An 11,370-nucleotide genomic window follows, 5' to 3' on the forward strand; every position below is an offset into this window, starting at 1 on the left:
GTATGTGTTTGCGCGTAGCTGTTGTTTTTGTCTGTAGACATTTGTGTTTTTGTGTATGTTTGGGTGTGTGTTTCAACGAGTGTTTACAGACTTAGACAAGGAGAGAGATGGATGGAAGAACAACAAGGAAGGAATCCACAAAGCACACAAGCACATACAAGTGGGGTCAAAGTGCAAGACTTTATTGTGTGTGTCTGTGTGTGTGTCAGAGTCACATACTGGTTACAGTGCATTGTGGTAGTAAAGGTCCAGAGAGATTGCTGTGGTGGCAACGACAACGGACTAGCTGGATGACACGGTGAGGTCCGCCGTGCACACACACACAGACACACAGTAATTATGTGTGTGTGTAGATGTGTTCGTGCTGCGCCTCGTCCTTCAGCCGCTTGAAGAACAGATGTCCTCGACCACATGGACTCTTCAACCTGATCATCACCAAAGGTGCCAACCAGCCAATATTGTGTGTGTGTGTGTGTGTGTATCTGTATGTAGCCTACATGTTTATATTAGGGGTGTGAAAATTAGTGTGTTAGTTTTGAGTTAAAGTTCCTTTAACGCCACCATTTTTTTAAATGTGCGATGAATGACCGCCCCTTATTTGGAAAGCCTGTACTGGGGGAAATTCCAGTCGCAACGCAGCAGACACATCCACATCAAAATTAGTAATACATTTAATAATAATGCATATATTTGTGGAGACTGTAGTCAAGTTGTATTTTACAATTTTAAAAATGTGCAGAATTTCACAAGTTATTTCATGTTAAAGATTAGATAGCTCTTAATTTGAAAAGAAAAATGGACTGAGCTGTCACCAACGTCTTACAAATGCAATTATTGCCATCTAGTGGCAGAAAAATGACCAACACAAATCAATACCACACTCTTTTTTTATCATCTTAATTGTAACTCAATTTTATTAATTATTATGAAACTACTGTATGAAAAATGCAGCCATATTTCTATTAGTTTACATTTTTTTCAACTTTTATGTTAAGAGTATGAAACTTAGAAAAATATTTTATGGTACATTTAGAATGAATATAAAATTTGCGATTAATCATGAGCTAGCTGAAGTCATGCAATTAATTACGCAAAAAAAAAATGTAATGGCCTGACACCCCTAGTTGTGGGGCCCACCCGTCAATGTGGGGCCATTTTGTTGCACCCCACAAGTTTAGACCTCTTTTTGAGGGTCAAGACTTGGTTTTAGAGTTTAAGTTTGAATTGGGTTATGGTTGAGGTTAGGGTAAGGAATAGGGGTAAAATATTTTTTTATGGTTAGGGGAAGGGGCTAGGAAATGCATTATGTTAATGAGATGTCCCCACAAAGATAGTAAAACAAACCTGTGTGTGTGTGTGCGCGCGTGCACAGCATGTGTGTTGGCGTTGCTCTTCGGTGCAGCGTGGTCAGTAACAGGAAGTGAGTGTTTACCGGGAGGGAGAGTATTCGGCATTGTCATCATCTTCATTAGTGCCGTGCTGGGGGGGCGACTACTCGGGATGGTCCAGTTTCCTGGCCTGCCCCCCATCCCGCCACTGCTTGGTATGACCAGTCTGCCACACACACATACACGCACACACACATACACTTGATGTTTGGCATGTGTGTGTGTTTACGCAGGCATGCTGTTGGCTGGTTTGCTCCTGAGGAACGTTCCATACGTGACGGACGCCGTCTACGTGGACGCCACCTGGTCCGCGGCTTTGAGGAGCGTAGCACTGGCGATCATCCTGGCCCGAGCAGGACTGGGCCTTGACCCCTCGGTACTGCACACACACGCGTATGCACACACACGTGATAACGGGGGTCTTCTTTCAGGCGCTGCGTCGTCTGAAGGCCGTGTGCCTGCGCGTGGCGATCGGGCCGTGCGTCGTGGAGGCGTGCGTCGTTGCCGTGGTTTCGCACTTCCTGTTGGCTCTACCCTGGGTGTGGGGTTTCCTGCTGGGGTACGTGTTGCGTGTAGGCCTAGTTGCGGACAAACACGTAACCCGTGTGCATGTGTGCGCAGGTTCGTCCTGGCGGCGGTGTCACCAGCTGTGGTGGTTCCATCCATGTTGCTGCTCCAGAAGGAAGGTTACGGAAGCGAGAAGGTAAGCAGATGGTTTTCCCGGACTAAAGTTCTACCGGGCTACTCCAAAAGTTCATCTGGGCTTCTAGTGAAGTTCTTCCGGCCTTCCGCAGGGCATCCCGACGCTCCTGATGGCTGCCGGCAGCTTTGACGACATTTTGGCCATCACGGGCTTCTCCACGTGTCTGGGCGTGGCCTTCTCCACAGGTTCGGATTCTGTTTACTTGGGCAGGGTTGAGTTTTGCTCTCCATGCACACGTGCATGCCGATGTGCGCAGGTTCCACGTGGATGAGCGTCCTGAAGGGTCTCTTGGAGGTGGTGGGTGGTGTGGTGGGAGGCGTCCTTGTGGGCATCTTCTTGTGTTTCTTCCCCAGCGTGGATCAGGTGCGTATGGAAAACAGTTTGAGCATGTGGTCCATGTCCTTGATATCCGGCTGAAGGTGGCACTGGTGCAGGAGGATGTGGTGGTGACCAGAAGCTTCCTCCTGCTGGGCTTCTCCATCTTTGCCGTGTTCTTCACTCAAGTGTTGGGTGCCTCCGGGGCCGGCGGCCTGTGCACCTTGGTTCTGGCCTTCCTGGCCGCGCTGGGTTGGCGCGCTGACAAGGTAATAGATAGATTCTGCACACCTACTCTACCAACTAGTAGTGAAATCTGGAATTAATGGTTTCAACTAATTTCTAACGTCTTCTTGGATTAATAAAATCACATACTTTGACCTGGCCTCCACTGTAATAGACACCATACCTCAACTAGAAAAATTCCCGCGGAAATTTTGAATGGGACTGCTGACTCTTGTAAATGAGCTGAACAGTTTAAAATTTAAACGACTGGAATCGGTCAAGAAATGTGGAAGTTAACCATAATCAACATCAACTAAAAGTATCTCACTGTCCCTGAAAATGTATTTTAAAAAATGTAAATGAGCTGAACAGTTTAAAATTTAAACGACTGGAATCGGTCAAGAAATGTGGAAGTTAACCATAATCAACATCAACTAAAAGTATCTTACTGTCCCTTTAAGAAAAATGCACTTTCACGCACACATATTTGACTTGGAGACGTCACGCACCCACATTCCATTGATATTGTATGAGAGACGCACACCTCAAACAAAAGCCTCTCACGACTTAACGGTTCAAGATGCAGATTCAAGAAATGGCTCGTTAGAACGGCAAGGGTTTGGGGAACGCGAGCATGTTGACTCAGCAGGTTGAAAACTTATGATTTATCCAAAATGAAGAGGAAAAAGGAGGCGAATTTAACATGGAAAAGATAGGCGAGTTAGTCCGACTTCTCCTCGCTTAAAGTGAAAATAAAGGTACTAAATGACACCTTAGTCAAATAAAAGTTAGTTTGTCTGAAAGAAGACACTTGTCACTACAAAATGTGAGAATTTGATGTCTAGTGAGCAAAGATAGTGGCCATGGTGACGAGTTGAAGTGAAACTTTTGGAAATAGATTTTTTTGGTTCCCGCCACTCAAAGCCTAATTGCTCCACAGAGTGTAATAGAAGGCTATTTCACTCACTGTCTTTGAACCCGCACAGGGGGGAGAGCTTTCATTCCTTAAAATAAATTTCGACACTGAGCTAAAGATGGGAAAAATTGCTACAAAATGAGCTAAAATTCATATGGGTCGGTTAACGTATGCGCGCGCGTGTCTTGGAAAAAGGTGCTTTATTATGGGACTGCTGAGCGGAGCAAGCAGGCACATATTGTTATTCTACCCAGGAAATGGGTTTATTATGGGACTGCTGAGCGGAGCAAGCAACAGCGAAGCGTTCTTAAAGGGACAGTGAGATACTTTAGTTGATGTTGATTATGGTTAACTTCCACATTTCTTGACCGATTCCAGTCGTTTAAATTTTAAACTGTTCAGCTCATTTACATTTTTTAGAATACATTTTCAGGGACAGTGAGATACTTTTAGTTGATGTTGATTATGGTTAACTTCCACATTTCTTGAGCGATTCCAGTGGTTTAAATTTTAAACTGTTCAGCTCATTTACAAGAGTCAGCAGTCCCATTCAAAATTTCCGCGGGAATTTTTCTAGTCTGTAATTTGTTCCCCCTTTCTCCATTCATTTCCTATGGGACTTTTTTGGGAATTGCGTCGCCATGGTATCTCGGAATTCCTAGAAAAGTAATGCCGCACCGAGTCAGATCGAGCCGCATCGTTTGATACCTCATTTGTCCCGGTGCGATCTACGGTACGGGCCGCATTTTTGCAAAAAAATCTGGGGATTTTCTAGGGTGGAGAGTAATATGTGCTGCTTTCAGCAGTCCCATAATTAGATGACCACTGATGTATCCCATGGGATAGCTTCTGGATGAATGGTTTGTGTCCGTACTCTCCCTGGTGATCAATTTTGGCTGTTACAGTTTCATCCATTCTCAACCCTTTTGAAAAATAAAAAATCTCATTCCATGGCCTCCACTCTATTAAACACCACTGATGTATCCAACAGCTTCAGCCACATAGTGGTGACATTTAGCAGTCACAATTCCATCCATCTTCAAACCTTTGGAGGAATAACAAATGTCATGTTGTGGTCTCCACTCTAATAGATAGATAGTTAGATACTTAATCACATGTTAGAAAAATTTGATGCCGTAACTCAATTAGACAACCACTGAGGTATCCTGCAACTTCAGCACACATACTCTACCTAGTGGTGAAATCTGGCAATTACAGTTTCACCCAACCTCTAACCTGTTGAGGAATACAAAATCTCATACTGTGACCTCCTCTCTAAACACCATACCGCAATAAAATGACTGCTGATGCATGACATGGACCAGCTTCTGGATAAAACATCAGCACACTGACTTTTTATAGTGGTAAAGTTTGGCAGTTACAGTTTCATCCATCCTCTAACCTACAGAGGAATAATATAGCCCGGCCTTCACTCAAATAGATGCTGTATCTCTATTGGACAGCCAATGATATGGCGTCTCTCTGCAGGCGGGGGTGGCAGCCATATTGGGGAGGTGCTGGGACGTGTTCCAGCCCCTGCTCTTCGGCCTGATTGGAACAGAGATTATCATAACAACGTTGAGCGTCAGCACTGTGGGTGAGAAGCACATCTGGCACAATAGAGGCAGCAACCTATCGCGTCCTGTTGACTCAGCTGCGGTTCTGTGCAGGTTTGGGTGTGGCTGTGATCGCAATCGGTCTGGTGGTGCGACTGACCGCCACCTTCGTGCTGGTACACGGCGCAGGCTTTGTGCTTAAGGAGAAACTCTTCATCGCCATCGCCTGGCTGCCAAAAGCTACGGTGCAGGTATATCGCCCAATCTAGCTAGAGGTCAAAGTTCAGCACGGGTCCAGTGAAACTTGGTAACGGCAGTGGCCCAAAACGTAAACCTACATGTGTAACAGGCAGCCATCGGTTCTACGGCGTTGGACACGGCGCGGGACGTGGGTGATGACACATTGGAGAAGTTCGGTTTAGACGTGCTAACGTTAGCCGTGTTAGCCATCTTGATCACCGCGCCCATTGGGGCACTGGGCATCGGCCTGGCGGGGCCACGCCTCCTGAGCCGGCAGGTCAAAGGTCAGCGTAGAATCTTTTATTGTAGGAATGCTAGTGACATAGGGGAAAATATTTTTCAGTATTGCACATTTTCCATAACAAAATGTCCCAATTCTTGCAGATATTTTACAAATGTGCTTGACCCTTCCATATTTTTCATTGAATTCTAACCAATTCAACTCATTCAAGACATCTCACTTGATGTCTTGACATGCCAAGTGATATTTTGCCTTTTTTTTTTTACACTTCTTTTTTCTATGTTAGTGCCTGAGGCAGTGGGCGGAACATCATCTCCGGTTGGGCAAGGTGAAGACCCTTGCATTTTTGAGAGCAGGCTATGATGACCTTTAACCCAAACAAATACTGATGACAGAGGACGTCTTCTGCACAATTGATTTTTCTTGTTGTGTTTGTATCTAAATAATTGTGTCTGGAATGTCTGCTCCCCGGGCAAGTATGACATAAAACAACCAAGTCTGCCGATTTGTTACCAAATGGTGGAGATAATGAACATAATTACCCCAAGCATAATTTGGTGTCTTGGTAAAGAATTGCACCCACCAGTGATAATGCAACAGATTCACTATGTCTGTTCATCCCATAAACAAGCGGATGTAATCATATGCTGTGTCTATAATATATGTCTACATTTTTTATTCTTAGGAGGCTTTTGACTAAAGCAAACTAACAGACACCTCAGATCTCATTTCAAGTATAAAATGTATGTCTCCCTTAATGAACTTTTTGTAATCATATAAATCAGGGGTTCTTAAGATATGGGTTCATTAAAATTTCAGATTTGATTGTGATTTATCATCACATAAATCTGACACCAAGAGTTTGTTTGTTTGTTTTTAACAAAATTCATATATTACAGTAATGCATTTTCTTCCAGAATAAAAACAATATACTTTTCTAGAATACAGTTCCATGTGGTAAGGTACGGTTAATAATAACATTCATGATATTATGTGAATAAAGTTGTATTTTTAAAAATCACTTGTTGAAATTACTTTTTTCTCCTTGTTTTCAGAATATTTCCTAATTTTATTTATTTAGGTTTTGAAAAATACAACTTCGTATACCTATATTTTTTCTCTCTCGAAAATTGTCTTTTTAAATACGGGGAAAAAAAGAGACGATATAATAAGATAAAATAATTCACAAGAAGAGGCGGAAGTTAAGTTTAATTAATTGATTAGTGACGTCATAGGTATTCCACAAACCGGAAGTTTGCCTCGACTGTCGCCATGTTGTCAACAACCGCCATCTGGACGCAAGATAAAAACAAGAGACTATTTTAAGCTTCATTTGCTGCTTAGGTGAATAGAATAAAGTAAAAAAAAAAAGCCTAAAAAGCCACAAGTTAAGCTAAAGAGTTGCGTGGACTCAAGCAAAAATATATCTTCAAACTTCAAAAGTCAAAACAACGAGCCACCTGTTGGCAATCAATCGTCGACACACATGGTGGCGCAATTTCATACATACAAACTCAAATGAAATGGGGCTATGCGGTAGGTGGTGTTTTAATTAAGCTGTTATCATTCCGACCACTGAAGACATTTAACATTTTCAATTTATATTTTTACTGTTTATGAATTTACTTATAGTATATAGATGCCATATAACTGTGATAATGTGTGTGTGAAATATATTGGGCATATTAACTGTATTGTAATGAATAACACTTTTCACTCCCTTCCAGCTGGTGAGATAAGAAATGTGTGTGTCTGAAAGGGAGTCAAGTTCTCAAGTTCTCATGGAGATCACTGTGGGTCTGAGGGAGTCTAGGTCGCATGGCAGTACCTGTCTAATCATATATTTCCGGCTTTGGACGGGGAAATGGAGTAAACATGTCAGTAAATCACTTGTCTGTCTATTATAATTACTAACCCTTTGTCCAGCCTCAGAGGAGGAGTATGCTTTTTTCATCTATAAAACGACTGTGTGTTTTCATATTGACACACTCGAGGCTTAACATCACCTTTGGAATGTAAGCATTTACTCAAGTGTCTTTAAGAGCTCTTAAAATAAATTCTTTATAAAGAAGGCTTCTTCATCAGATCTCATTTTTCAATTATTTTTGAACACGCAAAGATTACACTTAATACAGTAATCAAATAATACCTTCACCACCCTTGAAATTATTTCATTTTTTAAAAACAAACAAATTATTTTAATAATTAATAGTACACGCATGGGGCTTTGGGTAGAGTCAACTTGGCTATGCCAAATTTCATCGTGTTGTATCCATAAAAAAGGCAAAAATAGAACCTACAGTGAATTAAAAAATAACATACAATAATTATCTTTGAATACTTTTTCACTAGCAGAGCTAATTGATCGGGATTTTTGTGGTTACATTTGTGTTATCTTTCGGTGAAATGTGAATCTTTCATGTTGTTTAGGCCAACTGAAATCTTTTAGGAATAGTCCGTAGTGTAGGTGTTTTTTTTAAAATGTCATTTTCTTTTACATCCTGATTAATAAGAAGTTGTCATATAGTTTTTGACAAGATATTTCGCACTGTACTGTATAACTAGATTTAATTTAGCTGTCTTCATTTTAAATGCACATCGTGTATGAACCAATGAATTTAATTAGCATTAGCAATTTTGCAAACAGAAACTAAAGGGAGGACATTAGTAAGTGGGCCATCACTCCGGGGTCAGGCTGGGTATCTGTTGTGCCAGCCACGCACCCACCACCCAATCTCGCTCCTCTCTCCCACCGTCCGGCCCCTCCCTCTCCTGGCGCAGAAGCACACTGAAGCGTTGCCTCCACCCCGCGCCGTCCTGATGCTCGCCCAGTACATCACTCCATTGCTGCAGCGCCACCTGTGTCCCGGGAGCTCGGTGCAAGGTCGTCCTGTACACCGGGCCCCCTTGGACCATCTCTCCCTCTTTGCGGCTCACAAAGAGGACAGAACGATAAACTGCGGTCATGCCCCCGTAGACCCTCACCTGCTGGGCGCCGCCACCTGTCGCCAGCGCAGTGCTCAGTGGCTTGTACGCCCCCCTGTACAGGACCACTAGTCTCACTAGAGTCATGAGGGAACTCGCTGCCCCCAATACACACAGACACACATTACCGGCAAACAACCACACACAAAACACACCGGCACCGGGCATGTGGCGGAGGGGAGTGGCGCCACCCTCGTTCCTCTCCCACCGCCACGTCCGTGGGACCTCAGAGCTGGCGGGCGTTACAGCTGGGAGAGTGGTGGGAAGAGTTGCAGTTAAAGTTGTAAGAAGTGACTCGGTGGTAGGAAGTGATGAAGTTGGAGTCGTAGGGCGCGACACGGTGGTTGTGGTGCGAGAGTGTTCAGGAAGTGAAGTGCTGGAAGTGGTCACTGCAGGCTGCCTAGCAACAGGCCCATCGCCCCTGGCACCCTCACTTTTCCACTCCGGACCCTCGGTGACACTGCTGGTGACGCTGGGCGGTAGGGGGGTGGTAGCGGTCTGTGGCGTCGTAGAAGGCGGACACAAGTCATCCTGGTCCACAACCATGACGGCTCGACCTTTGGATCGCTGAGGCGAGTGGCACACCTGCAAGGCCAGAGCCAGTTTTGACTTTTAATGGAACACACATGCCTCACGTATGGCACAAGCTGCAATTACAAATCGCAAGTAGAGAATACCATTTCTGTAGAAATTGTATGCGAGTGGAGAAAAAGGGACACTAACAGAAATGCTGTGCAATTAATTGGATTGGTGTCTTGAAGTCGGACTGGTTTGAATTGACCGGATCGGAAGCTGTGCAAGGACGGGGTAAATTACTAAATACAATATAATTTCATGAGAAGTTGGAGAATACAGTATGATAGTTATTTTCATGTGCAGGGTATTTGGTTTGCTCTGTTGCTTAAGTACTGTAGCGCTACAACAGCCGACACTTTTCTATGACGTCATCTTTGTGCGTCACATTCCAGGCATAACTAATGAACAATGATCAATCCAACTGTTACATTAGTGTAACAGTTGAATGCACTCTTTTTTTCGGTATTAAATCGGGACTTGGTATTAGCAGATACTCAAAATCAAGTGACTTGGACTCAGACTTGGGTGCAAAAAATTATTAGAACATCCCCGGTTTAAGACATTTACAAAGAGGAGGAACGTATGTAATATATGTCTCCATTGATTTGTTTGGCACGTGGGGAGACGAACCAAACTCTTGGGGTCTCTCGAGATGATCTTGCCGTCCCGCACGTAGAAGTTGAAGTAGAAGTCTTCCAGGTACGTGTGTAGGTACGTCAGGCTGCATTCACACGCCCACGGGTTGTCCGAGAGGTACAGGTAGGGCACGTCCTCCCTTGGGTTGAACCAATCGTCCGGCAGCTCGCTGATCTGAGGAGGAAACGCAGGAAATGGAGGTCACTCAGACGTCTCGCACAATCTCGTCTCTCTTCTCCTACCTGGTTCGTTTCCAAGTAGAGTGTTTCTATGGCAACCAGAGGGCGGAGCAAGTGGGGTGGCAGAACCCTGATGCGATTGGACGTCAGGTCTAGGACCTGACAGGAAGGATGTGTAAGGAACAGGCAAAAAAAATAATAATTCATGTTGTTTTTTGTATGACTTGAAAAGATCTCCACCACGCTAACACACTAACCTCCAACTTGCTGAGCCCGGCGAATGTGCCATCGTTCAGAGACTCAATGGCGTTATTGTCCAGGTAGAGATTTGTCAGGGCGGGGCAGGCGGAGAAGGCCCTGTCGACCAGAGATGTGAGGCGGTTGTGTCCGAGTCGGAGCACGCTGAGACCTGGCAAAAGTGGCACGGCGCTCGAAGTCACCTGACCCACCTGAGGGGACAGCGAAGTGGATATTAGTGCGACGCAACCTGGTCACGTGACCCACGGGTCGGTTACCTCGTTGGCTGTCAGGTCCAGCTCGTACAGCTTGCTGAACATCTGGAAAGATTCCCAGGACAGGCTGGAGAACTGGTTCCTGGGAAACAAGAGAACCTCACAAGGGAAGAGATTAAACTGTCAAACAGGAAGTAGGAAGTGTGTGCAATAATCAGCATCTAGTGGTCGCGCAGAAGAAGAGATACAGTATTTCGTGACATTCATGAGACAGTAACGGACAAGAACCAAAACACAATTAAGATTTTGACATAATCTGAAATGGTCTAGTCACACCTGAAATTTAAGGACACTAACGAGTCACATGACACTAGGGAGAGGAAAAACTCTCCTCAATTTGGACATTTTCACTTCGGGTTTAGCTTTTGTGAGATACTGTTGGTGCCGTGAGACTACTGTGCAAAATAATCCAATGTCACTGGCATAGATATTCTAACAAAGATACCTGATGCACATAAAATCTAACTTTTGCCTCATTTTACCAGAAGTCGTGGCACGGTTACCTCGATCGTGGCTTGGAGACCCGCAGGGATGCCGCCGAGACCGGCCGCAGTGCAGTTGAGCCGCTCTCTGTGGTCCGCATCCCGGTCACTATGGCAACCGCCCATGGCTTTAACTGCGGTGACGATGGCGCACAGGAGGACAGCCAAGAAGAGCTTCATGCTGAAGGTGACGCTCAAACAATGCCAGTGAAGAACACTTGGAAAGTATGCTTGCACATTTGTGAGAATGCGTGTGTGTGTATGTGCTTTGATTGACAGCTGCTCACACAGGAAGTGTGTTGCCTGATAATGTCTTATCCTGTTGTGGAAATTGCATGCGAATGCTCAAGCGCTGAAAACAAGTGCTTCAAACCAGCTCATCAACTCAATAAATAAAATTACTTCATTTAATTAGC

General features: G+C 44.4%; 2 protein-coding genes across 4 annotated transcripts; one reads left to right on the plus strand and one right to left on the minus strand.

Annotated features, from left to right (window-relative positions):
• Window positions 1–20: 20 nt before the first annotated feature.
• On the plus strand, window positions 21–6,605 carry LOC144034937 (sodium/hydrogen exchanger 9B2). Of its 3 annotated transcripts, XM_077544135.1 has the most exons (14): window positions 21–160; window positions 247–298; window positions 354–441; window positions 1,373–1,543; window positions 1,622–1,764; window positions 1,820–1,947; window positions 2,010–2,091; window positions 2,183–2,276; window positions 2,348–2,454; window positions 2,526–2,675; window positions 5,036–5,144; window positions 5,218–5,354; window positions 5,453–5,627; window positions 5,871–6,605. In XM_077544135.1, exons 3-14 carry the CDS (start codon window positions 354–356, stop codon window positions 5,945–5,947), a joined length of 1,461 nt encoding a protein of 486 aa, XP_077400261.1. In that variant the 5' UTR covers window positions 21–160; window positions 247–298; the 3' UTR covers window positions 5,948–6,605. The 3 variants fall into 3 exon arrangements, with proteins under 3 accessions (XP_077400261.1, XP_077400260.1, XP_077400263.1); XM_077544134.1 differs by having other exon boundaries at window positions 133–298; XM_077544137.1 differs by lacking the exon at window positions 1,373–1,543 and having other exon boundaries at window positions 133–298.
• LOC144034934 (uncharacterized) lies at window positions 6,404–11,134 on the minus strand. The gene is made up of 6 exons (XM_077544131.1): window positions 10,976–11,134; window positions 10,476–10,571; window positions 10,218–10,409; window positions 10,024–10,119; window positions 9,776–9,955; window positions 6,404–9,154 (listed from the first exon to the last, which is right to left on the minus strand). Exons 1-6 carry the CDS (start codon window positions 11,132–11,134, stop codon window positions 8,264–8,266), a joined length of 1,614 nt encoding a protein of 537 aa, XP_077400257.1. The 3' UTR covers window positions 6,404–8,263.
• Window positions 11,135–11,370: the final 236 nt, after the last annotated feature.

This window comes from Vanacampus margaritifer, chromosome 15 (assembly GCF_051991255.1).
Source record: "Vanacampus margaritifer isolate UIUO_Vmar chromosome 15, RoL_Vmar_1.0, whole genome shotgun sequence".
NCBI lineage: Eukaryota > Metazoa > Chordata > Actinopteri > Syngnathiformes > Syngnathidae > Vanacampus > Vanacampus margaritifer.

Coding starts and splice junctions, on each gene's coding strand:
- LOC144034934 (XM_077544131.1), bottom strand. CDS start 11,134: ATGAAGCTCTTCTTGGCTGTCCTCCTGTGCGCCATCGTCACCGCAGTT. Junction 10,572..10,975: donor GTCTCCAAGCCACGATCGAG/GTAACCGTGCCA, acceptor TTCCCTTGTGAG/GTTCTCTTGTTTCCCAGGAA. Junction 10,120..10,217: donor CCGGGCTCAGCAAGTTGGAG/GTTAGTGTGTTA, acceptor CCTTCCTGTCAG/GTCCTAGACCTGACGTCCAA.
- LOC144034937 (XM_077544135.1), top strand. CDS start 354: ATGTGTTCGTGCTGCGCCTCGTCCTTCAGCCGCTTGAAGAACAGATGT. Junction 2,092..2,182: donor AAGGTTACGGAAGCGAGAAG/GTAAGCAGATGG, acceptor GGCCTTCCGCAG/GGCATCCCGACGCTCCTGAT. Junction 2,455..2,525: donor TCTTCCCCAGCGTGGATCAG/GTGCGTATGGAA, acceptor GCACTGGTGCAG/GAGGATGTGGTGGTGACCAG.